The sequence below is a fragment of the Hypanus sabinus genome, chromosome X2, assembly GCF_030144855.1.
Source record: "Hypanus sabinus isolate sHypSab1 chromosome X2, sHypSab1.hap1, whole genome shotgun sequence".
NCBI lineage: Eukaryota > Metazoa > Chordata > Chondrichthyes > Myliobatiformes > Dasyatidae > Hypanus > Hypanus sabinus.
The window spans coordinates 28,499,946-28,527,487 of NC_082739.1; the positions used below are offsets into that span (position 1 = coordinate 28,499,946).

A 27,542-nucleotide genomic window follows, 5' to 3' on the forward strand; every position below is an offset into this window, starting at 1 on the left:
GCAGGCATCTATGGTGAGCCTGTGATTTACCACTCTGCAGGTTCCGGAGGAGAGCAGTCGCCACACCAGACGAAGATGCCACCGATCAGGATACTTTCCTGTTACCTACTAAATTCCTGCGTTCACAATCAAATTGTTAATGGACGTTTCAAAAAGTACAAGTCTCAGCAATGAACCCTGTGGTATACCAGTAGTCATAGTATTCCAGTAACAAAAGCTGCCATTACAAATTACAAATCCAAATTTGGATCAAGTTTGCCAAGTTGCCCTGGTAAGCTAGCCAATAATATTAAAGAGGATACCAAATGTTTATTCAGATGTATAAAGAGTAAAAAGAGAGGCGAGAGTAGATATCAAACTGCTGGAAAGCGATGCTGGAGAGTTAGTAATGGGGGACAAGGAAATGGCAGATGAGCTGAATGACTATTTTGCATCTGTCTTCACTATGGAAAACACTAGCAGTTTGCTGGAAACTTGAGAGTGTCGGGGGGCAGGAGTGAAGTTACTTTTACTAAGGAGAAGGTGCTTGGGAAGCTAAAAGGTCTGAAGGAAAGTAAATCACCTGGACCAGATGTTGTACACCCCAGGGTCCTGGATGAGATTAGCTGAAGAGATTGTGGAGGCATTAGTTACAATCTTTCAAGAATCAATTGATTCTGGAATGGATCTCTGGATGACTGGAAAATTGTAAATGTCACTTAACTCTTCAAGAAGGGAGAGAGGCAGAAGAAAGGAAACTATAGGCCAGTTAGTCTGACATCAGTACTTGAGAAGATGTTGGAGTTGATTATTAAGGATGTGGTTTTGTGGTACTTGGAGGCACATGATAAAATAGGCCATAGTCAGCATTGTTTCCTTAACGGAAAATCTTGCCTGACCGATCTGTTGGAATTCTTTGAGGAAATAACAAGCAGGATGGACAAAGGAGAAATGGTGAATGTTGTGTACTTGGATTTTCAAAAAGCATTTGACAAGGTGCCGCATATGAAGTTTCTTAACAAGAGCCCATGGTATTACAGGAAAGATACTAGCACCGAAGTATTGGTTGACTGGCAGGAGGCAAAGAGTGGGAATAAAGGGAGCCTTTTCTGTTTGGCTGCCGGTGACTAGTGGTGTCCCACAGGGGTCGGTGTTGTGACTGATTCTTTTTATGTTTAATGTCAATGATTTGGATAATGGAATCGATGACTTTGTGGTCAAGTTTGTGGACAATATGAAGATAGGTGGAGGCGCAGGTAGTGTTGAGGAAGCAGGGAGGCTGTAGAAGGGTTTAGACAGATTAAGAGAATGGGCAAAAAAGTGACCAATGAAATACAGTGTTGGGAAGTGCATGGTCATGCACTTTGGTAGAAGAAATCAAAGGGTGGACTATATTCAAACTGGAGAGGAAGTTCAAAAATCCAAGCTGCAAAGGAACATAGAATTTCTCCTACAATATTCCCGAAAGGTTAATTTGCAGGTTGAGTCAGTGGTGAGGAAGGCAAATGCAATGTTAGCATTCATTTCCACAGGACTAGAATATAAAAACAAGGATGTAATAATGAGGCTTCATAAGACATTAGTGAGGCCTCGATATCCAATCTCACCTCTCTTTTATACTTTATGTATCTGAAGGAATCGTCTTTAATATTATTGGCTAGCTTACTTTCGTATTCCATCTTTTCCTTCTTAATGACTTTTTTAGTTGCCTTCTGTTGGCTTTCTAAAGCTTCCCAATCCTCTAAATTCCCACTAATTTTTGCTCCATTATATGCCCTCTCTTCGGCTTTTATGTTGGCTTTGACTTCTCTTGTTAGCCATGGTTGTGTCATCTTGTCTTTAGAATATTTCTTCCTCTTTGGGATGTATATATCCTGTGCCTTCTGAATTGCTTCCAGAAATTCCAGCCACTGTTTCTCCGCCATCATCCCTACCAGCATTCTTTTCCAATCAATTCTGGCCAGCTCCTCTCTCATGCCTCTGTAATTCCCTTTACTCCACTGTAATACTTATACATCTGACTTTAGCTTTTCCCTTCAAATTTTAGGGTGAATTTGATCAGATAATGAACATTTGCCCCTAAGGGTTCTTTTTACCTTAAGCTCTCTAATCAATTCTGGTTCATTGCACAACACCCAATCCAGAATAGCTGATCCCCTCATGGGCTCAACCATGAGCTGCTCTAAAAACCCATCTCGTAGGCATTCTAGAAATTCCCCCTCTTGGAATCCAGCACCAACTTGGTTTTCCCAGTCTACCTGCATATTGAAATCCCCCATGACTATTGGAACATTGCCCTTTTGGCATGCATTTTCTATCTCCCGTTGTGATCTGTACCCCCTTTTCCAAGAAAAAGATGTGCTAACATTGGAGAGGGTTCAAAGGAGGTTCACAAGAATAATTCCAGGAATGAAAGAGTTACCATATGAGGACCGATTGATGACCCTCAGCCTGTACTCACTCGAATTCAGAAGAATGAGGGGGGATTTCAATGTTGAATGTTGAAAGGTCTCGAGAGAGTGGATGTGGAGAGGATGTTTCCTATTGTGGGGAGTCTACGACCAGAGGGTGCAGCCTCAGAATAGAGACATCCATTTAGAACAGAGATGAGGAGGAACTGCTTTAGCCAGAGAATGGTGAATCTGTGGAATTCGTTCCCACAGGTGGCTGGGGAGACCAGGTCATTCAGTATGTTTAAGGTTGAAGTTAATAGGTTCTTGATTAATCAGAGCATGAAGGGATACAGGGAGAAGGTCAGGGCTGAGAGAGAAATGGTAGAGCAGACTTGATGGGCCAAATGGTCTAATTTTGCTCCTATATCCTATGATCTCATAATCCCTTGGGCTCTAACCTTTTGGTCAAGGTCACAAGCAGGGACTTATTAAAAGTTTTCACTGAGGTCCATGTAATCAAGTGCACCGGCCTCATCAAAACCTTAAAAATTTCAATTAAACTGACCAGACACGACCTCCACCCAGGAAAAGCCATACTGACTTATCACTGATCCATCCTTGCCTTTCGGTCCCCAGATTCTGAGTCCAATAACCTCTTTGCCTCTGACTGTGGACTCACAGAGGAGTAATTATTTGGCTGTTCCCTACACTCTTTCTTGAACAGAAGTACCACATCTATCTGGTAACCTGATCTGTGGCCAGTGAAGATTTATAAATCTCCGTCAAATGTCCAGCCTCCCAGAGCAGCCTGGGGGACCATCAGAGGACCATCTACATCGGGGGGAACCCATCCACTATGACGTTTAATATGTCCTTCCTTTCTCATGCCTTGTCGAATTTCATTGCTGCCCCTGCTTGATGTCTCCAACTGCAATGACCTTCATAAACTGATACTGCACTGCAGCCAATGTTATCTTTAAGATAATTTTTTCAACTAAGGTTCTCTACTCTTTTGTAAAATGTATTTTTTTCAAGGAAAACAGGAAAGCTATCCCTAATGTGCTAGCTAATACTAATGTGATCAAACATTTGCATCCTACTTGTCCGGGACAAATTGAAAAGTTCAGGGTGTTGGGACCGGAGGCAAGAGACGGTCTGCTCTACGCTAAACTGAGACTGTGGCCTGCTCCTGCTGATGGCTGGCTTCGTATCTTTCATAAAACTTCAGTTTTGAATCTGTTTGCTTGCTTTTGATTTGTTTTTTTCCTCTCTGAACATTGGGTGTTTGATGGTCTTTCTCTAATGTGTTCTTTTGTTTTGTGGCTGTTGCCTGTAAGGAGATGAATCTCAATGTTGTATAATGTATACATACTTTGATAATAAATGTACTTTGAACTGTTTTGCACACAGAGTTGTGGACAAATCTCTAAAGAGCCTCCCCTCCATGGACTCTGTCTATACTTCTCACTGCCTAGGTAAAACAGTCAGCAAAGATCCCACCCATCTCGGACATTCTCCCTTCTCCCCTCTCCCATCAGGCAGAAGATACATAAAGGCCTGAAAGTACGTACCACATACCACCAAAGGACAGTTTCCACCCAACTGTTATCAGTCTCTTGAATGGCTCCCAAGTAAGATAAAATGGATTCTTTACCTCACAATGTATCTCATTTTGATCTTGCAACTTATTGTTTACCTGTACTGCATTTTCTCTGAGCTGTTACTCTGTTATTGTTTTACCTCAATGCAATATGTAAAGATTTGATCTGTGCAAGACAGGCTTTTCATTGTATCTCAGTACACCTGACAATAAGCCAATTCCATTTCCAGCATTCCAGCACACTTCACATCATTGTCCATGTAATATGCACATTCAACCCATGTTTAGACAATTCATGCCAGTGGTGCAGGAAGCATATTCTCATAACCAGCAGTATGATAAAGAGCAGATAATCTCACGTTGACTGAAGGATAGCTTGCTCACTGAGATAGTGATCCTGTTTTATTTCTAAGAATACAATGGGATATTTTACATTTACTAAACCAGCGAGAGGGTTAATACATAACAGGCAAATCTACACATCAGGCCATGATGTAGTAACAAAATATATGCTACTGATGTACACCGCCCAATGCTAAGCTCAGGTAGTATCCTTACCTGGCAGAACAGGTGTTGTACTGGCCACTCCCCTGCAAGTACCAGGAATAAATACATGTCAACAAGTAATGTATCTTGCATTTTGTTTCCATCTGAATAATACTTCAAACATATTATGTGAACTAGCTTTAATAGTTTTATTACAAATCCATATATGAGAACTAATGTGGCAGATTGTTGTAGTTGTTGCTGTCGTTCTTTCAGCAGCTTGAAGAGCTCTGGAGTTCACTGCAGGTCCAATCTGTTGCTTCTCTTGTCCGAAAGTAACCTGAATGATAATGAGAGACATTAGGGTTAAAAAAAACTCTATAAATAACGAGCATAATCTGATGCCTCTTTCAAGGTGTATGCCAGCTCTTTCAAAGTGATTCAGGCATACAGCTGCTTTCTCACTGTGTACATACATTAAAGACAGGGGAGGGAAGCAGGAGGGTAGTACATTGGCTAACATCCATATGCAGTTCAGATGGGAAGGGTTTTGTTTAGTTCCATGTAGGGTGAAGTAATCCAAAAAAAAACCGCAAATGCTGAAAATCTAACATAAAAACAGAAGCTTCTAAAATAGGTCAGGCTATGGAGTGAAAAACAGAATTGATGTGTTGGCGAGAAGCCATCGTTCAAGGAAGGAAGAAATGTTAAGTAGGAGACTGTGAACCAGTTATCCCAGTACCTGTCACTAGAAACCCATTATGACAGAGGGAATAGAAGGGCATTAAGATAATCATGTGACAATCAAAGTTTTAATACAGGGAAAAGGCCCAAAATGTTGACTGTCCATTAATTTCCATTGATGCTGCCTGAGCTGCCAAGTTCCTCCAGCATTTTGTGTGTTGCTTTCTAACATTTTGTATTTCTGATGAAAGGTTCAACCTAAAAGGTCAACTCTTGTTTCTCTTGCCAAGGTTCCAAAGGGGTGTAGCTACTGGCATTGAAAATAGCCCAAAAGGCTTCTGGAATGTAGGAACCAACCTGTATCTACACAAAGCCACTGGTTAGGACACGCCACAAACAGTTCTGGCCCCACCTTGGAGAGACCACGGTGTTGATTTAGCAGACTGGTTCTTGAACTCTAAACAATGAATTAGAAGGAGACATTTTGAAGTGTAGGGTTGTACACTTCAGAGATTAAAAGATGACTTAATTGAAGGCTTTAAGGGGAAATGATCAGTTAGAAAGAAGCTATTTGCGCTAATTGTGGATTGCAAGTCAAAGCCTACAATTTAATTCCAGAACATTCAAGAGAGAAGTCAGAAAACATTTATACACACAAAGAATCACTTGACTAGACTCTAGTTACAGCAGTCCAGCAAGATTTGCAAGATCAAATAAATTCAGGTCAGTGGGGACTGTGGCAGAGCCATCCACTGAAGCCCAGCCCTTTACAAGCTAGAGGTAAAGACAGGAGTTTCCATTGAATGGCACAACTAGGAGGGGCTAAATGATTTAATTTAAAATTCCTGAAATCTTACACTTGTAACGTGGAACTGAGCTAAGACTAAGGCTTGTCATTTGAAGAGCGTTTGAGGGCTCTGAGCCTCTACTTACTGGAATTCAGAAGAATGAAGGGTGACCTCATTGAAACCTATGAGATGTTAAAAGGCCTTGATAGAGTGGATGTGGAGAGAACATTTCCTATGTGGGAAAGTCTAGGATCAGAGGACACAGCCTCCAAATAGAGGGGCGTCCTTTTAGAACAGAGATGAGGGGTTCTTCTTTAGCCAGAACCAGGTCTTTTGGTATATTTAAAGCAGAGGTTAATAGATTCTTGATTAGTCAGGGCATGAAAAAATACAGGGAAAAGGCAGGAGATTGGGGCTGAGAGGGAAAATGGATCAGCCATGATGAAACGGCAGAGTGGACTGGATGGGCCAAATGGCTTAATTCTGCTCCTATATCTTGTCTACGCTCTTATGGACTAATTTAATTGGCAGATCAATAATCCACGTACCATAGACTGAGTATGCTAGGTTTGTTCTGGGTGTAGGATTTTCATTTGAAATATTCCAGTTAACATTTGTCTGTCACTTACCCTGAGTATCCAAGTACTTTCGTTGCTGCAGTCCAGGGGGCCCATTTCCACCACCAGCATTAGTACAGCCGCCATCTTCATAGGTATCTAGTCCCACAAGGAGTGTCATCATATCAACCAGCGTATGGCCCTTCCTTCCTGCACTCACATCCTTCACAATACACAGGACTGAAAGGCGACTGAACGACTCAAGCTGATTAATGTTTGCGCGCAGGAAGTGGAGAACGATGTTGAGATCATTCAGTGCACAGCCCAGCATCTTCTTACTGACCAGGTCGAATGCAGGAAGCATCTGATATACAGCCAGAAATTGTTTATCCCAGCAACAAAGCTTCAGGAGATTGTGAATGATCATGGGGACTAAGAGCACATAAACAGTCCCGTTAACCACACTAATCATCTTGAAGATGGTCAATGAGGTTAGCTTACACTGAATCACATCAGGAACATTGGGATCATTGGTCAGGAGTCCTGATTTAATGGAGCAACTGAATTGATCCAGGAAAAATGCAGGCAAATGGCAATAGATGAGGTAGAGGCACGCAGCAGCAATGAACACCAGCAGAAGGGACTGTCTCATGTAGTACATGCAAATATAGTAATACGAGCGATTCTTGCAGGCAAGGTAACGCTGTAGGAGTGGAAACTCAAGTAACTTCTCCCTTCGAGCCCTTTGAACACAAATTAAACTGAGTGAGTCACTGTTCTCACTGAACAACAGGGTAATCTTTGAAGTTTTTATTTTGCTTTGTTAGCATTGGAGTAGCTCAGCACTAATACACTTCAAAATTCCTCTTGGCTGGGATCAGAGTGGAGGAGCAGGTAGCAAGTGAGAAATAACCTTTTGCAGTCGGGTGATTTGCTCATTGGTTTCAGCCTCACACCTGCCTGAGTGGATGCAGTTTAGATCTCTCTGACATAATTCCACCTCAGCTGGTTAGAAACCTCATTCACAAGACAATGTTTGGAGTTTGTGAGATTGTTGTTGGAAGGAGAGAAGTCTCCTTACTGTCACAGAGTATACAACACAGAAGCAGGCCTCTCGGCCCACAATGTCCATGCCGACTATCAAGAACCCAACTCTACTATTCCCCTTTGAAAGCACTTGGTCTGTAGCTTTCTACACCTTACCAATGCAAGGTGTCCATCATTTCTTCCTTACTCCTCTCACAATCTTGTTTTCTGCTCCAGATCCCATCATCTGCAGTCCTTGTGTTTCTGTCTTAATAACCAGATTGCCTGAGGATTAAGTTGGATAGGAAATAAGATGCTAGAGGAAATCAGTGAGTCAAGCAGCATCTGTGGAGGGGAATTCACAGTCGGTGTTTCAGGTTCTGTCCAGATGAAGGATCTTGACCTAGAATGTTGACTGGCCATTTTCTATCACTATTTCGAGATCCTACCACCAGACTCTTCTTTATCTCCCCCACCCCCAACTCTCTGCTTTCCACAGGGATCGCTCCTTCCTTGTCCACTTGTCCCTCCTCACTAATCTCCCTCCCAACAGTTCTCCCTGCGAGCGGCCAAAGTGCTACCCCTGCCCATTCACCTCCTCCCTCACCTCCGTTCAGGGCCCCAAACAGTCCTTCCAGGTGAGGCAACACTTCACCTGTGAATCCGTTGGGGCCATCCATTGTATTTGGTGTTCCCGATGTGGCCTCCTCTACATTGGTGAGACCCAACGTAAATTGGGGGAACAACTTGTCAAGCATTTCTACTCCATGCACCAAGAGCAGGATTTCCCAGTGGGCAACCATTTTAATTCCTATCCCCATTCCCATTCCGACATGTTGGTCCACGGTCTCCTCTTCTGCCACAATGAGGCCGCTGTCAGAGTGCAGGAGCAACACCTCATATTCCGTCTGGGTAGCCTCCAACCTGATGCCATGAACATTGATTTCTCTAACTTCCAGTAAACTTTTTTTCTTTTCCCTTCCCCCTTCCTTCTTCTTCTGTTCCCCATTCTGGCCTCTTACAACTTCTGCTACCCGCCTATCACCTCTCCTGGTGCCTCTCCTTCTTCCCTTTCTCTCTTGATGCCCCCTCTTCTCCTCTCCTATCATATTCCTTCTTCTCCAGCCCTTTATTTGTGACACCAGGGAACCATGTACTTGTACTCCAAAGTACCTCTGTTCTACAACATTCCCCAGTGCCCTAATGTTCACTGTGCAAGTCCTATCCTGAATTGCCTTCAGGGTTTTCTAAATGATTGTTACTAGCTTTTGGTAAGTTGATAAATTGATTTATTATTGCCACATGTACTGAGGCACAGTGAAAAACTTTGGCATTGAAACAAATTGATTAGGGCCATTTCATTACAACAGTGCATTGAGGTAGTATAAGGGAAAACAGTAATAGAGTGCAGAATAAAATGTTGCAGTTATCGAGATAGCGCAGTACAGGTAGACAATAAAGTGCAAGGTCTTCACAAGGTAGATTGTGAGGTCAAGAGTCCATTTTATTGTACTAGGGGAACATTCAGTATTCTTGTAACACCAGAGGATAGAAACACTCCTTGAGCCTCATGTTACACGCTTTAAGGCTTTTGTATCTTTTGCCCAATGAGGAAAAGAGAAAATATCCAGGATGAGAGGGGCCTTTCATTATGCTGTCTTACCAAGGTAGTGATAAGTGTAGATAGAGTCCATGGTTTTTATGATGTGCTGGGCTGGGTCCACAACTCTCTGCAGTTTGTTGCAGTCACATGCAGAGCAATTGCTATACCAAGCCATTATGCACCCAGATAGGATATTTTCTGTGGTGCATCAATAAAAATTGGTGCAGGTCAAAGGGGACATTCCATATTTCTTTAGCCTCCTGAGGGAGTAGAGGCATTAGTGAGCTTTCTTGGCTGTGACATCTATGTGGTTGGACCAGGACAGGCTATGGTAAAAGTGTACAAGTCACAACTGTCTAAATGCTATGTAAAATATACAGGAAGTGGCAACATTTATGGAAGATTCGATAACAGTAGAAACAAAACTATGTTCTGTGGCTCTAAGCCTAGATGGTATTTACACTAGTTTACTACACAAAGTGGTGTAGATACCATCTAGGTTCAGAGTCATAGTGCAACATAACACTCGGTTGGAATGAAAACGAAAACTCAAGCCAGTTCATACCCCCAAATCAGATTTGAACAAGTTTAGTGTTTCCCTCGTCTAATACATTATGTACCAATTGTTATAGTTTAAAGGCTGCCAACTTGTACTCTATAAAAGCCCACCAGCACCAAAGTCATAGTAAACAAATACTCTTCTTTATAAAGCAAACTGGATGAGGATGTGATATTAGACTCTACACTGTATATTACTCCTCTGCTTAATAAGCTGCAGGAGTAGAGATTATGAGGGATATTATGGTCAGGGTCTAGACTGTCTCACTGAGCCATCCCAGTCTGCCACTAATTTCTCCTTTAATCTAGTAGGGTCATCGAGTCATAGAAAAGTACAGCACAGAAACAGGCCCTTCGGCCCATCTAGTCCATGCTGAAACCATTCTCCCCACAATCCTATCAACTCACCCCAGATCCCTGCACACAGCTATACACCATGTGTAGCGAACAGCGGCCAATTCAGCTCCCAACCTGCAGGACTTTGGGAAGTGGCAAGGAAGCCAGTGTTCCCAGGAAAGCTCGTGCAGTTATTCAGGGACAGAATTGCACAAGCATCTCTGGAGCTGTGAAGATGCACCACACACACCTACCATCCACACCTCAGTACATGGACCATTCGTTCAACAGCTAATGGAGATTTAAATTTTCTACCTGTCCAGTTCCTCTTGGATCAGACTCTTGGCATTGGGGTTGTTCTCGTATTTCTTCAGAATCAGCTGAACCACTTTAATTGACCGATTGTAAGCTTTATCCAACTCGTCAATAATAAAAAGAAGGTCTGCCGTCAGAATTGGAGTAACAAACACTTTCCAGATTAAAGCAGGAAGGTACATGGTCATACCAATCGCCAGCAGGGAATATGGAAACACCTGTAAAAGTGAAAGATCCCCAGTTAGACCCAACCTCAGCGGTAAATAAGAGAATCTCAGTTACTGATAGAGTAGATGGACACATGCAATAAAAGCACCTGGAAGTGTGCACAGGAACACCCAGTGCAGCAGGCAACTGCAGTCATGTCTGTTCTCACCGGAGAATATGGAAACAGCAGTAATAGTGATAAAACTCCTACAGAGGAAAATATTCTGTCTGTGGTCCATGCTGCTGCCAGCAGAGTTCCCTCATAGGCCCATGAACTCATTTGCCACTTACTACAGGAGCCAATTAACCCAGCAGCAGGAACATCCGATGAGCCCATGTAGTGATGAAGAAAACGTGCAACATGCAAATTCCTACAGACACAACAAACTCATGTCTCTGGACCAATCAGCCAGCACCATGTTGCCCTTTACACTGCTCATCCCCAGGGAACATTGTACACAGAGAAGTACAGCACAGGTACACGCCCTTTGGCTCACCATGTCTGTACTGAACATGGCACTCAATTAAACTAAGTCTCTCCTTTCTGTACATGATCCATATCCCTCCATTCCTGGAGTACTTATTTGTCCATCGAATAGTCTCTTAAACAGCACTATCATATCCATTCCCATCACTTCCCCGGGCAGCCTGTTCCAGGCACCCACCACTCACATTTACCCCACGCATCTCCTTTCAATGTTATCCCTCTCACTAAGTACATGTTCTCTAGTATTTGACACTTAACACCTGGGAACAAATATTGGTTTTAACCCTATCTGTGCCTCTCATGATCTTATAAACTCCAATCACATCCTGTGTCTGCCTCTGACCTTCCAGAGATAACAACTCAAAATTGTCCAACCTCATGGTTCTTACGCACCTTCTCCAAAGCCTCACACCCTCCCTGCAATGAAGCCACCAAAACTGCACACAATACTCCAAGTGCAGTCTAACTGCACTCCAAGTGCAGTTTTATGTAGCTGCAACATATTTTCCTGACTCTAATACTCAGTGAAGGCAAGCATGCCACATGCCTGTCAACCTTACCACCCTATCAACTTGTTTGGCTGCTTTCAGTAAGCTATGAACTTGGTCGCCAAGACCCTTCTTTAATACTGTTGAGCATCCTACCATTAAATGTATGCTTTCCCCTTACATTAGACCTCCCAAAGCACAACACTTCATACTTGATTAAGCTCTATCTGCCACTTTTCCACCCAACTTTCTACATGTTGTATTTTACATTCTGGAAGAGAGATTTCAAAAAAGGGCGAGTGGGGGGCAGTCAGGACATTCTGTGAACCACACATCACTAGGAGACATTGTACGTGCATAATTAAGCACTTAGCAAGGGCCAATAAGTTAGGTACAAGCAAAGCAGCTATTGTGTGAGTGGGCCAGTGTTAGAGTGGGGACTTGAAGTTCTGGCTCAATGTAGAAGATTGAGAGGAGATATGATAGATGTATACAAAATTATGAGTACAGATAGGATACAGGCTTTTTCCACTGAGGTTAAGTGGGACTACAACTAGAGGTCATGGGTTAAGGGTGAAAGGTGAAATGTTTAAGGGGAACATGAGGGGAAAGTTCTTCCCTCAGAGGGTCGTGAGAATGTGGAACAAGTGGTGCATGTGAGCTCTATTTCAATGTTGAAGAGAAGTTTTGATAGGTAAATGGATGGTAGGGGTATGGAGGGCTATGGTCCTGGTGCAGGTCGATGGGAGTAAGCAGTTTAAATGGTTTAAAAGGCCTGTTTCTGTGCTGTACTTTTCTATGACTCTAAAATGCTTCAGTGAGGAGAAACAGAGACTCTAGGTAGATTTTTCTTTCCTATTGCACAGTTAGAGCAGTTGGGATGCCAGGCATGATATTGAAATAAGGAAAAGTATGTAAGGCTTTGGAAGTCAGGATCAAATGTAGCACATGAGGAGTATAAAAGTAGCCAGACAAAAACTAAAGAAGGGAATTAGGAAAGTCAAGAGAGCCATGAAAAGTCCTTGGCAAGTAGGATTAAGGTGAATCCCAAGGCATTCCACACATACATCAAGAGCAAGAAGATAACTAGGGAGAGTGTGGGACCACTCAGGGATAAAGGGGGAATATTTGCATGGGCATGGAGAGTGTGAGTGATGTCCTTATTGAATATTTTACTTCAGTATTTACCAAGGAAAGGGACATGGAGGAGCAGGAGATCAGTGCTGAGTGCATGAATATGTTAGGGAATATAGAGGTCAAGGAGGAGGAAATACTGGGCCTCCTAATGAGTAGTAAGATGGCTAAGTCCCCATGGCCTGATGGGATTTTCCTCAGGTTATTGAGGGAGGCAAGAGATGAGATTGCTATCCATTTCTGGTCACCTACCTATAGGAAAGATATCACTAAGATTAAAAGAGTGCAGAGAAAATTTACAAGGATGCTGGCAAGACTTGAGTACCTGAGTTATAGGGAAAGGTTGAATAGTTTAGGACTTTAATTCCTAGAGCATAGAGAAAAAGGGGGGATTTTATATAGAGATATACAAGATTACGAGAGGTAAGTGTAAGCCTTTTCCACTGAGGCTGGGTGAGATGAGAACTAGAAGTCATGGGTTAAAGGTGAAAGAAGAACATGAGGGGGAACTTCTTCCCTCAGAAGGTGGTGAGAGTGGATGTGAGTTCAATTTCGACATTTAAGAGAAAGTTGGAGGCACAGGGAGTGTTGTAGTGCAGGAAGTCTGCAGGAGGAATTGGAGCGGCAGATGGAATATAGTTTAGGAATGTGTAGGGTCATGCACTTTGGTAGGAAGAATAAAGGTGTAAAGTATTTTCTAAATGGGAAGGGTATTCAGAATTCAAGGGTGGAAAGAGACTTGGGCATCCTCATGAAGAATTCCCTCAAAGGTAACGCAGTAAGTGATAAATGTTAGCAATCATTTCAAGAGGGCCAGAATACAGAAGCAAGGATGTGATGCTAAGGCTTTATCAGGCAATGGTCAGACTGCACTTGGAGTATTGTGAGCGGTTTTGGGCTCCTTATCCAAGAAAAGACATGCTGGCACTGGAGAGGTTCCCGAGAATGATCCAGAAATGAACGGCTTTATCTATGAGGAGTGTTTGATGGCTTTATGCCTGTATTCACTGGGGTTCGAAGAAAAAGGGGGATCCTATTTAAACCTACCAAATACTGAGAGAGAATGCTTCCTATAGTGTGAGAGTCTACGATCTGAGGGCACATCCTTTAGAACAGAGATGAGGTGGGATTTCTTCAGCCAGGAGGAATTGAATCTGTGAAATTCATTGCCACAGAGTCAGTGGAGGCCAAGTCATTGGGTGTGTTTAAGGCAGAAAGTTTTCAGTTCATGATTGCTAATCAGTAGATGTGTGCACACAGTTTACACCCTGAGTGTGTCAGTGACAGCCAGGAAAGACTGGGTGACAACCACGAAAAGAGTGGTGACGACTGGGGAGTCAGTGACAGCTCAGAGAGACGGCAACCGGGGCAGAACGGGCTGGAAATCCAATCTGTGTCCTCTGAGAGGAGGACCCCCGCAAGAGCTACTATGATTTTAAGGGAAAGATACTCCCGGGTGTGCCCGAGAGGGGGGGAGGATGAGCACCCCAGTCAGACGGACACGACAGCAACAGACCCAGGCAATGGACAAATGACTATGAGCAAGCAGTGTGCATGTGGCAAAATCTGCAAGAACGATCGCGGGTTGAGGATCCACCAAGCGAGGAGGGAGCAGGAGCAGCACAACGCGCAGGAGTCCAACCCGGTGAGACGAAGGTGGTGCCAGGCCCGGAGTCACCCCATAGTGCCCGGAACCTCCAAGTGCTGCAAACTGATCTCTCTAACATCAATTCTAACAGGAGGTGGATCAAATGGCCTGCAGCTAACATGCCAGCAATGCGGCAGAGAGGGCCTGTGGCTCAAGAGAGTGGAGCCATGGAGTCATGTGTAGCTAGCCATCTGGAAACAAGCTGGGGTCTGATCAGCCCTGGCTGGGTCACCTGGAGGAGGGTGTATGATGTTGAAAGACCCGAAACACCCGACGATTCTCGGAACATCACTGATGATGTGTCCAGAAGCATCAGTAGATGTATGCACACAGCAGGGGTTTAAACATTATGGGAAGGAGGAGGAATAACGGGTTTGGAAAAAAATCAGCTAATATTGCATGGGGGAGCAGACTGAGAAGACTTGATGAGTAGACTAATTACCTTTTTTCAGTTCCTATATTTTATGGTCTAACTCCATCAATCTTTGTATCATCTGCATTTGTATTAATCTATTCATTAACATTATCTTATTACTCCAACTGAAACATACTATCAATGGCCACTTTATTAGGTGCACCTGTACACTTGCTCGCTAATGAAAATATCCGATCAGCCAATCATGCGACAGCAACTCAATGCATAAAAGCATGCAGACAGACTGGTTCAAGCTGACAAGAAGGCAACAATAACTCAAATAATCAAATGTTACAACAGTGGTGTGCAGAAGAGCTTGAAGTGGATGGCTAGAGCAACAGAAGACCATGAACAGGCAGAATACACTCAGTGGCCACTATATTAGACACCTTCTATAGTGGCAACTGAGCTTATATATCTCACAAATAACAGAGACCCAAACACTGATCCCTGCAGAACACCACTAATCACAGACCCCAGCCAGAATAACACCCTTTCACCACTAACATCCGTCTCCTCTGGGCAAACCAATTCTGAATCCAAACTGCCAAGTCATTGTGGATCTTAAAACTTTTGGATGAGCCTAACATGAGGGATTTTGTCAAATGCTTTTTTAAAATTCATGTGAACAACAGCTACTGTCCTACACTCGTCAATAACTTTCATCACCACCTCAAAAAACTCAGTCGTTTGTAAGAAATAAGCTACTCCACACAAAGCCAGGCTGATCATCCCTATTCCAAATGTGTATAATCCCTATCCCTAAGAATCCTCTCCAGTAGCTTCCCTACCACTTATGTGAGGCTCACTAGCCTATAATTCCTTGGATTATCTGTAATTTCCTTTTTGAACAAAGGAACAATTTAGGCTACTCTCCAGTCCTGTGGGACCTCACTCTATGCTAGAGAGAATACAAAGATCTTGGTATAAAGGCCCCAGCAATCTCATCTCTTGCCTCATTCAATCACCTGAAATATATCCACTGAAAGACCTAGCACCACCTCCTTCTTGATCTCAAAATGCCCTGGACATTGGCGTGCCCACACTGCTCTCATCATTCCCCATGTCCTCCTCCTTGGTGAATACCGACACAAAGTACTCACTTAGCACCTTGCCCACATCCTCTGACTCCAAGCAATTATTCCCTCCTTTATCCTTGTGTGGTCCCATTTTCTCAATTGTTATCCTCTTGTTTCTATCCAGTGGGGCTAGGCAGAAGAATGGTTCGGCACAGCCAAGAAGCGCTAAAAGGCCTGTTTCTGTGCTGTATTGTTCTATGGTTCTACGGTTTAATGTATTCTCTTTCATCCAACTTGTCAAGAACATTTCAAGGCCCCTTTTACTCTTCTTAAACCCTTGTTTGAGTCTTTTCCTGCTATCTCTATATTCCATAAGGGTCCTGTCCGACTTTAGGTTCCTAAACTTTGCATATGCTGCTTTTTTTCAGATTAAGTTCATAGCTCTCTCATCATCTGAGGATCAATTACCCTGTCATTCTTGTCCTTCCTCCTTACTGGAACATGCTGGTCCTCAGCAAATCACTAAACTACTTCCACATTTTAGGTGTGCTCTTGCCCAATAACAGCTGCTCCTAATTAACCCCTTCTGAATCCTGTCTAATGAGGCTGTAATTTGCCCTCTCCCAATTTTGCACGTCCCCACAAGGTTCATTATTCTTATTCTTATTCATAACTGTCTTAAAGCTGAAAGAACGGAGATCACTGGTCCGAAACTGCTTTCCCGCTGAAAGGGCAGTCACCTGGCCAGGCGCATTTCACAAAACATATGGTCCTTTCTCTTGTTGGACTATCCACGTGCTGTTTTGCTCTTGAAACAGTCACTTCTTGAATGCACTGAAGCAATTCTGTCTCAACTTAGCATCTCGAACTAAGGAAGTCCCAGTCAATATCAGGGAAATTAAAGTTGACAACCCCATTGCTTTTAGAAGAACCCCATTGCATTAAGAAGAGGGACGCCTCACGTCTTAATAAGCTGGTAAGGAAGGCAGGCTCTGTCGTGGGCACAGAACTGGAGAGTATGACATCGGTGGCAGAGAGGAGGGCGCTGAGTAGGCTACGGTCAATCATGGAAAACCCTGAACATCCTCTGCACAGCACCATCCAGAGACAGAGAAGCAGCTTCAGTGGCAGGTTGCTGTCAATGCAATGCTCCTCAGACAGGATGAAGAGATCATTACTCCCCAATGCCATTCGGCTCTACAATTCAACCACCAGGGGCAAGACATGTTAAGTGCTGGGGTTAGGACTGAGCTTAAGTTACCACTCAATGCACTTTAGTAAACTATTTAAGAACTTTTTAAAAGCTATTTATTAATGCTTTTTGGGAGGGTGATTTTAGATGCATATCATACTTATACTGTTAAATACTGTATGTAATTAGTTTTGCTATAATAAGTGTATGGGACACTGGAAAAATGTTGAATTTCCCCTTGGGGATGAATAAAGTATCTATCTATCTATCTACTTCTTTCCATCAGCTGTCTACATATCAGCTCTGAGGAACAGAGGATCTATCAGAAAAATCCAAGCACGTCAGCAGAGCTAATTCCGTTGAAGTCTAGTGAAGTCAGCTACCAAAGCTCAAATTTATTAAGGGGACATTACTAAAGATTACAAGGCTATCCATGTATTGTCCATCAATTTAAGTGTATGAATGATAAAATATCAATTGCATAAGCTAAAATATGATCCATTTGTTTTCAACAAGGAACAAATGTATGTAGTACTTAATGGGATACAAAATAAAAATTTTAACAAGTGAGCAGAAATACTATCATGTACTCTGTCCAGCTTAATTTTCTTCATGAGATCACATTTCAAGGAAATGAAATTATTCACAAGGAATAAATGCCACAAAATAGGAGAGTGAGTTTGTGGCATTTGGATAGTGACTGGTGAACTGACAGAAGGGGTCTGGGAACTGATTGTACCTGGAGGGAGATGGGATCAGAATGGTAACTATGGGGATGAACACACAGAATTGGTTTATGTAACTAAAGCATATTTAAAGTATTCACATAGGCGCTGGATATATTCAGTGGAGGAGCTCCTTGAGAGAAGTAGCTCTGGGACAGAAGCCGGTGGAGGAGTGAACTGAGGCCTGAGGCAGGGTACGGCCTAAAGGTGTTGTGGGAGAACTGTGGATGATGGCTATAATTATCCTGGGAGAACCACTGGAGAAGTCCTGGGAATGTAGTGAGAGATCTGTAAGAGTGGGTCAGAGAATGTTCTAGGAAAAGCTCGAGATGTTCCTCCTGAGAACAGAACTAGGGTTGTTCCAGGAGGCCTGCAGTTCTTTTGGGAGACCAATGGGAGCAGGGTCAAGGCTGTTCCTGGGGACATGCGGACAGATACATGAACAGGAAAGGGGGATATTGGCTAAACAGACAGAAATTAGACCAGCTTGGATGGGCATCTTGTTCAGCATGGACCATTTAGGCAAAGGGCCTGTTTCCATGCTACATGACTACGACTCCACAAGATCTGTTGAAACAGCCAGGATTGTTCCAGAAGAACAGTGAAAGTGGACCTGACATTGGTTATGTGCAATTGGACAGGGAGGGGATTTGTTGCTCTTTTCTGTCATCTGATTGAGGACTTTTGGCTCAATTGTAACTTAGTAAAGGAAGGTTACAATTAAATTTGAAACTTAGACAAGGTTATTAAGCAAATTGGATTAAAAAAAACTACTGGGTAATTCCTTAAATGACACATTTCAAAACTGAGAGGTTAAATTACAGGCGTGTGAGAAGATAGGGGTAATACAGTTGGAAGAAAGGTTTAATTAAAAAGTTACTCTGAATAGAGTATCTTGGATCATGTTGTACAGCAGAGATACGTTGCCTCCAATTCACGTGCCATGATGAACTGCAGGCCATAGATAGATCTGGAGGAGACACATGTCCAGAAGGTGCTTCCTGCTCAAGCTCAGAGCTTCAAACTCGATGAACAGACAAATGTTTCTACAACAGTGCTGACATACATTGGCACAGTATCTTCCTCATAACTTGGTAAGGGAGATGACAGAGGTGATACAGTGGTCTCTGTGGGGGCTCTGGTGGGATAAGAGAGAATAAATGTTCTGGCTTCCTGATTCCAAAGACTGGTAGGATAAATATCAATATTCTAGACACAGCTAAGAAGAAGAGTTAAGAAGAAAATTAAAATTTAAGACTCAAAAGTAGATCACTTCCAGTGTGACAGGCCAAAGAATGCAGAACAACAAAAATCAAGCAGATTTATACAGATCTAGAATGATAATATAGGAGGGAGAGTTTCAGGTTCTTGAAGCATTAATACCAATTCTGGGTCAGTAAGGGCACGTTCAACAGGACTGGAACCAACTGTACCCAACCAAATGGAAAATTGCACAAGCACATCCTGTTCAGAAAAACCAAGTCAAATCCATTTGGCCAATTACCGCCCAATCATTCTCCACTTAGTCATTAGCACAGAGAGGGAAAGTGCCACCAACATATCTACCAAGTGGCATTTAGGTAGAACAGTTAGTGACTGATGCCCAGACTTGGTTTTGCCAGGACCTCTTGGTTCTAGGCCTCATCACAGCCTCGGTCCAAACATGAACCCAAGAGTTGAGTTCGAGAGACACTGAGGCAGTATCAGAGCTTGCCGTTGAATCCGAAGCTAGTAGGTATCAAAGAGAGACTCCAGCAATGGAGTCATCTCTCACAAATTCTGAGTTAGGAAATATACCCTGAATGGTAGATCTGTATAGAATATTGAGAACCAAGGTCTATGTCCAAAGGTGACAGCACAGTGTTGTGGATGGTGAAGAGAACTTATGGGATACTTGCCTTCCACAGCTGAGGCAAGGAGTATAAGACTAGGAGGTCTTGGCACAATCTTATAAAACATTAATTAGGCCATAGCTGGTATATTATATGCAGATTTGGTCACTACACCAACATGAAGATTAATGTACCCAGAGCAGATTTCCCAGGATGGAAGGAAATGAGGTACTAATTAGACTGGGTCTGTTTTCAGTGGGGCAGAGATGGGTGCCTGATGGAAACATTCAAATCTACATATGACAAGCTCAGATAGGGTAGATAGTAAAACCTTTTCCCCATGGCAGATAGGGTAGATAGTAAAACCTTTTCCCCATGGCACAGGTCTCTTCAATCTCTTCTTTGAAGAAGAAGAGCGTTAAGGGGAATCTGAGGAAGAATTTCTTTACCCACAAGGTGGTTACAATCGTGACACAATGACTTAAAAAGTGCTGGAGGCGGGTTCTCATAACATTAAACAGGAGTTATCAACTGACTTTTTATCATGGATCTGCATATTCACGTAAAAGACACACCACGTACAACAAACACATTATGTACAATGCACACTAAGTACACACACATCCAACATGCAGGATTTCCAAATGAGGCCATGTGGTTGGAGTCTAGGAACAAAAAGAGGGCTTGGGGTATATTACAGCTACCTAACAGCAGAAGACAAAGGAGTGATAAAAGTAAATTAGGACAGGATTAGTGTAAAAGATGGTATTTATGCTCTATGACCATTAACCAGCATTTTGTCTATAACCTTCTATGCCTCGGAGATTCAAGGGCTCATCTAAAACCTGTTTAAGTATTTGAGAATCCCTGCCTCTCTTGGTCAGCGTCTTCCAGACTCCAACTGTTTCTTCCATTTTGTGTCCTGGCTAAAGAGGTTTCCCATATCTTCACTGCCTTCCTGATCGGCCACCCGCAGTGCTCCCCATCCCCCACCCTTCCCTAAGGCCCTCCACAGCAGAGTTTACCAGGAAGCACTGCAGGAGGTTTAAGTATTTGAGAAATGGTTTTGAAATTGTGCAACCTCGCCGACTCCTGTGAATCTTGTTCCTGACTGCTCAAAGTGGAGATGGCACATTCAGAATTGCACTGAGAATTTTGATTTCATTCAGAAGCCTCCCACCTGCCGTGCCACCAAGCATATCCCGCTCTACTTGTGGCAGAATTTGTGGCATACAACTCCTTGACAACATTAATCATCCTCAATCCTGAGGCACTGCTAGAAACACAGGCCGATTGCTCACACACTTCCATTTTGCCACGTACCTTTTGGACAGTGGTTCCAGGTGAGTTCATAGAAACATAGAAAACCTACAGCACAATACAGGCCCTTCGGCCCACGACTTACCTTATGAATCCAGAGTGATGTCTGCATGTTGTTGTTGGGGTGGAGTTGATGGTGGAGCAGAGTCTCCCAACAGTATAAGTCTACATAGGCACCCTGCTTCAGCGAGAAGTTATTGGGTGGGAAACAGGTTATTTGTGATCCTGAAACACAGACAATGAAACTATGATTCTTTAGGTAGTGTCTTTCTACATCAGAGACGTAACATGTTCCTCTCATCTGGTGTTGGAGTTAAATCCCTGGGGACGGTGCAGACAATTTCCCATGTCACCATTGTACAAGTAAATCTCAGATGCAGCAAAGGATGCTAAGCATTGGGGTATACAGGCCAGAAGATAGTGTTGATGCAATAAAATAGGTATAAAAGAGAATGAGATCATAATGGTGGATTGTTATTTTCTCTCAAAATGTGAAAGGAAAATGGGTGAAAAATTGGAAAGAACAATAGGAAATTCTACTCAGCGTAACATACTCAACAGCAACCTTAAAATTCAAGCTATGCATCAACTTTAGATCCTTGGTCGGATCCTATCTAAAGTATTATATCTGGTCTGGGCCCCTGCTTCTGACAGCAGATGTATTTTTGTTAAGAAAGGAGGCTGTCTCATATTCATGGATAGTAGTCTAGAATTCTCCTCCCAAATGGAGTGTTAATGCAGAGATAAGGATATTGGCTGATAGGAGTAAAGACAGGGAAATTACGTAGAAGTCCAGCTCTTGTCAGATCCATTTAAATACTGAACAGGTTTGAGGCAGTGAAAACCCTTCATGTTGCATCGGAGAGGATCTTATTTGACCTTCTTCATTATCTTGGGATGTGAAGAATGTAGGAGTCTCTTTGTACACCAAGTTCCCTCAAAAGTAGAAAGTGATGCTGTGTTTTGAAAAGGATGAAGGATTAATTAAGGCAACTCCTTTGCTCTTTAAATCTGCGCCATGTAATCTTACTTATCCCATAGATGAGGGCAAAGTTAACTTATCATGAAAAACAGCACTCCCTCACCCAGGTTTTGGGCCAGATTCCTTAAATCAGTTCTTGAGAGAGGGATTTGAACCCACAACCTTCAGATTCAAGGTGAAAATGCTATGAACTGACCCACAGAGGTCAGAGTCTGATGTAAAGCTGCAGATAGGTTGACACAGTGTCTCGAAAAAGTATTCAGCCCCCCACAACTATTTTCACATTTTAATGTCTCATTTTCTATATTTAAAATACATTGAAGTCAGATTTTTTGAGCTAATCTACAAAACATTGTGCATCATATCAAATAAAAATTCCAAAACCTGTCAACAATTTACTAAAAATTAAAAACCAAATTTGCGAGGCTGAAAAAATATTCATCCCCTTTGTAATTACTATGCTAATTTACCTCAGGCGCAATACTGTATATTACCTTACCGGCTCACCCAATTTGTTGATGTAGAAAATAGGCAGATCATCTGTTTTCAATGAATGCATAAGAATAAATACCCTCTCTCTCAGTAAGATCCAACAGTATGGTATATTTTCAACAGACCAGACCAAAATGAACACCAAAGAACATTCAAGACAAGATGGGGAAACGATAATAGAGAAGCACAAATCTGGGGAAGGGTACAAGACTTCTCAAAGGCACTGAATGTACCTCGGAGCTCAGTGCAGACAACCGTGAAGTCATAGCTACATTGCCTAGGTCAGGCTGTCCCTCTAAACTTAGTCGCTGGAGAAGAATGACACTTATACTGTGATGACATAAGCCACTCTGAGTGAGCTGCAGAAGTCAGTGGATGCAACTGCAGATGAAATTCATGGCTCCACAATCTCTAAGGCCTTGCACAAAAAGAGCATTTATGGAAAATTGGCAAGGAAGAAGCCCTGGCTAAAAACAACATACCCTTGCCTGTAAAAATTTTGCAAAGCATCACTTAGACCCAAAGCACACTGCCAGAGCAACCATGGAATGGTTTTGAATGAAGAAAATTGATATCCTTGAGTGGCCTGACCTAACCTGATCGAACATCTCCAGCAGGACCTCAAAATTACTGTCCATTTCCGCTTCTCAATTAACCTGGCACAGCTTGAGCAATTTTGCAAGGAGGAATGGGAATGCTCCATCATGTTGTACAAAGCTAATAGAGACTTATCCAAAAAGACTACTGGCTGTAATAGCTGCGAGAAGTGGTTCAGCTAAGTATTGAGCAAATGGGGATGAATACTTTTGAACTGCTAACATTTCAATTTTTTTAATTTTTGATTGTTCATGCTTTACAATTTTTGCTATTTTATGTGAAAAAGGAGCATGTGATTCGCAAATAAAAATTCTCAGTTAAATTGATCCAAATCCCTGGTTATAATGCTCATTTATGTGAACAAAAGGTTGGGGGGTGAATACTTTTACAACACTTTTACACATAAAATCTCAGTTAATTAATTGTATACACATTGACTGAGGCTACGTCCACACTGCACCGGATAAATCTGTAACTGAAGCTTTTTCTCTTCGTTTTTACCCTTTGTCCACACTAAAAATTTGTTTTCATCCTCCAAAACCAGAGCTTTTCAGAAACGCTCTCCAAAGTGTGTATTTTTGAAAACGCCGCTCGGGCACATCAGTGTGGACGGGGTAACTGGAGACTTCTGAAAACGCTGTCAGACGGCAGTGCGCCATTTCATTGTTTTCCTGAATGCAACCTAACAATTTCAGAACATACGGCAACGAGACTGAAGCCAGAAGAGTTAGAAATGTACTCACCAAATACTTTGACCCATAACTTACTGAATAAATAAGTATACTCACTTTGCCATGTTTTCTGTCCTTGCTCGTATGAAGGTGGTTTACCTATTTATGCAAGTACTTCTCTGACAATAGATGTGTAACAGCCTAATGTAACATTGTATGGAAATACAAGATAACACTGATGCAGACATGTTTTATACATTTAACAAGATGCTTTATTAATGCAACAGAGTTAGTCAGTTTTTCAATGTTCGTCGTCAGCCGGGTCAATCTGTCCGTGAACTCCCTGTCGGTTGTCTCTATACACTCCAGTATTTGTTTTTTTTTTACTTTTAAGTTCTCATGTGCGAGAGCCAACAGCTGTCCGTCGTTTTAAGTTTTTCTAGTCTGTAACTTTCACAGTGAGATTCGACACCAAACATGTCACTTGTTTTCGGTAGATATGTCCTGCGCACGTGCAGGAGGAGAAGATTCGCCGAAATCTCCGTTTCAATGTGGACAGAGATATTTTTATAAATGCATAGTGTGGACGCCTATTGTTTTTACTTGAAATCGGCGTTTTCAAAATCATCCAGTCTAGTGTGGACGTAGCCTCAGTAGTTATAAATAAGAACCAATAACAGCTTAAGTTGATTAAATTACCTTTCCCAGTCTGAAATTCCTTTTTATTGCTCCATTAATTATTTAATTTTAAATAACCATCAAAACTTATTAATTGATAATGAAGTTTTGATCAAGAGCTAAGTGCTTAGCATACATCCAGAATTCACTAAAACATAAACAATTAATATCCACTTAGCTCTTTAGCAAGCATTAACAGTACATTAAATTATAAAATTAAGTATTTGATAAGCATTAAACACCGTGTTTTTATAAGTCATAAATTAACCATCAATTATGTTAATCTGTTAAAATTTAATCGATCACCCGTCATACAGTGAAAACCAAGTACACTAAGACTCACGAAGGGAGATTTCCTTTGCCAGTGCAGCCGAGACCAGAAGAAGAGGAAGTCCCACGGAGATAAATTTAATCAACCGGTCAGTAGGCAGCTCTAAGCGCAAGCTTTTTGCTCTTGAATCTTTTGGTTCCCGGATGAGGGAATCAGATAAGATAAATTCAGTTGCGATACCAGCAATGGACATTCTGCTGAGAACGATGGGCTCAGCACAACTTAAATCTGAAACGTCTCAGATAAAAAGGCACACATTTAATCCGTTCTGCTTAAAAAAGAACTAGAAAATCTGATGCCCAGTATTCAGGGGAGGAAAATGGTATCAAAATGTTGGAACTGACTGTCCTTGAGATTATATAGGAACAGGGGATTGACCAGAACTAATTAAAAGTCATGATGCCAAGAAAAAGAGACTATTATTTGTTGGAACCAAGTACAGAAGGGGACACCAGTGCCACATTCCTTCCTACTCAAAAACTATGCAGTCTTAACCAGACCAGCCCAAGCCTAAACACAGGGTGTCAATGTCAAATTAGAGAGTTTACTACAAGACCACTGAGACAATCTGGAGCAGTGCAACTATTTATGGAGTAACTCAGTATCCAGTACACTCACATACTCTGGGATAAATGCACTTTTCACTAAACTGAACCAGATTGTTCTACCCGTTGGCTACACACATTGCCACATCAAAAGAACATGATGGTTTTGCAGAACTGAAAGCAGCTTGGGTTCACTGAGCACTTTGGAATGGAAAACCGAGCCCAAAACATGCTGAAAATCCAAACACAATAAAGTGCTGACAGCACTCATCAGGAGAGAACAGAGAGGTAGTGCTCCTAAACCTTTTAGCGTGTGTCCATTGGAACTGGATCCTGGAAGTCTGGCATCCTGGCAGTGACTGAGCCTCTAGATTTAGATTCCATTCTCCCCATATTTTCACCAATTCGACCATTCACCTGCCCACTAGGGACAATTTACAGTAGCCAATTAACTTAACAATTGGCATGCCTTTAGGAAACTGGAGGATCCAGAGGAAACCCACAGGAGGAACGTGCCGAAGCTTGTTGGCTCTGTGAGGGAGTAACTCTGCTAATTACAGGATTGTGTCACACTTACTATATTAGCAAACTACTTCACCATACCCGGCCCCTTCTTGTAGACCACAATGGAACGTGCAGCAGTGCAAAGACACACGCTGTGCAACAACTTTTTCCTGATACCCTGAGGCATGGTGTCAACCTGAAACATTGCTAATTCCTTCAGGGGTCAGTGCTCAACACTGCAAGTCCAGCCATTTTATCATCCAGCTGCAACGTGATTTATACTCAGTGCCTTGACTGGCGAAGGCAGGCATGCCATATACCTTGTTTATCCCCACCCCACCCCCAAGTTCCTCAATATTTCCAGCACCTGCAGTTGCCTGTCTCTCAGTCTGTCTTCACACGATTTTTCACCTGTGATCTCAATCGTGCCCATTTTAATGTACAGCAGAATCTTGGGGTGAGAGTGGCAACACGGTGTGCACTGAGTGGTAAACAAGGTATATGGCAGTCAAGGCACTGAGTATAAATCACGTTGCAGCTGGATGATAAAATGGCTGGACTTGCAGTGTTGTATGCAGTTCTGGTCACCCTGTTACTGGAATAAGGTGGAATCTTTGGAGAGGGTGCAGAAGAAATTCACCAGGATGCGGCCCAAGCTACACAGAAAGGTCGGACAAACATGGGTTGTTTTCTCTCGAGCAGCAGAAGCTGTGGGGAGACCTGGTAGAAGTTTATAAGATTAAGCAAGGCATAGATGAGTATTTTTACCCCAGATCAAAATGTCTAATAATAGGTGAGAGGGAGTAAGTTCAAAGATTATGTATACAATGTATTACATTGTATTGTGTAGCTTTCTTCCAATTTCCCCTGACGAGCCAGAGGGAAAAAAAAATGGCAGATGGAGTTCAATCTGTGAGGTGATGCATTTTGGAAGGACAAACCAGAAGACTGAGTACAGGATTAATGGTCAGTTACTTAAGAGTGTGGATGAACCTTGGGGTTCAAATCCATACATCCCTCAAGGTCGCTGCACAGGTCAGTAGGGTAGTTAAGAAGGCCTATGGGATGCTAGGCTTCATTAATAGGGGGATTGAGTTCAAGAGTAGAGAGGTCATGTTGCAACTCTACAAATCTCTGGTGAGACCGCACTTAGAGTATTGTGTTCAATTCTGGTCACCTCATTATAGGAAGGATGTGGAAGCTATGGAGAGGGTGCAGAGGAGATTTACCAGGATGTTGCCTGGTTTGGAGAACAAGTCATATAAAGCAAGGTTAGCAGAGCTGGGACTTTTCTCATTGGAGCATAGAAGAATGAGAGGGGACTTGACAGAGGTCTCCAAGATTATGAGAGGCATAGATAGGGTGGATAGTCAGTACCTGTTTCCCAGGGCACCAATAGTAAACACCAGAGGGCATATGTACAAAATTAAGGGAGGGAAGTTTAGGGGAGACATCAGGGGTAAGTTTTTTTTACACAGAGGATTGTGAGTGCCTGGAATGACTTGCCAGGGATGGTGGTGGAGGCTAAAACATTAGGGGTGTTTAAGAGCCTCTTGGACAAACACATGGATGAAAGAAAAATGGAGGGTTATGGGGTAGTGTGGATTTAGTACATTTTTTAAGGATTATATGGATTGGCACAACATGGAGGGCTGAAGGGCCTGTACTGTGCTGGAGTGTTCTATGGTTCTATGAGCTGGTAGATGCAGTAGCCACAGTAAATAACTGCTGGTGTATATGAGAACACAAGAGATCAGCAGCAGGGGGAGTTCCTCAGCCTCTCAACTCTGTTCCGCTATCCATCTTCAACCAGCTCCCCACAGAATCCTATCACCCTCAGTACCTGAGCCTTCAAACACTTATCTACCTCCACAACCACCTAGAGATTCAGCACCGTCAACAAGAAGAAATTTCTGCACACCCAAGTTTTAATTAACTATCCTTTTAGCT

General features: G+C 42.6%; 1 protein-coding gene across 1 annotated transcript; it reads right to left on the reverse strand.

Annotated features, from left to right (window-relative positions):
• Window positions 1-25,650, reverse strand: panx3 (pannexin 3). Its single transcript, XM_059957139.1, has 5 exons — window positions 24,556-25,650; window positions 20,878-21,017; window positions 10,326-10,543; window positions 6,560-7,230; window positions 1-4,798 (listed from the first exon to the last, which is right to left on the reverse strand). The coding sequence occupies exons 1-5, from the start codon at window positions 24,734-24,736 to the stop codon at window positions 4,731-4,733; spliced, it is 1,278 nt and encodes a 425-aa protein (XP_059813122.1). The 5' UTR covers window positions 24,737-25,650; the 3' UTR covers window positions 1-4,730.
• Window positions 25,651-27,542: the final 1,892 nt, after the last annotated feature.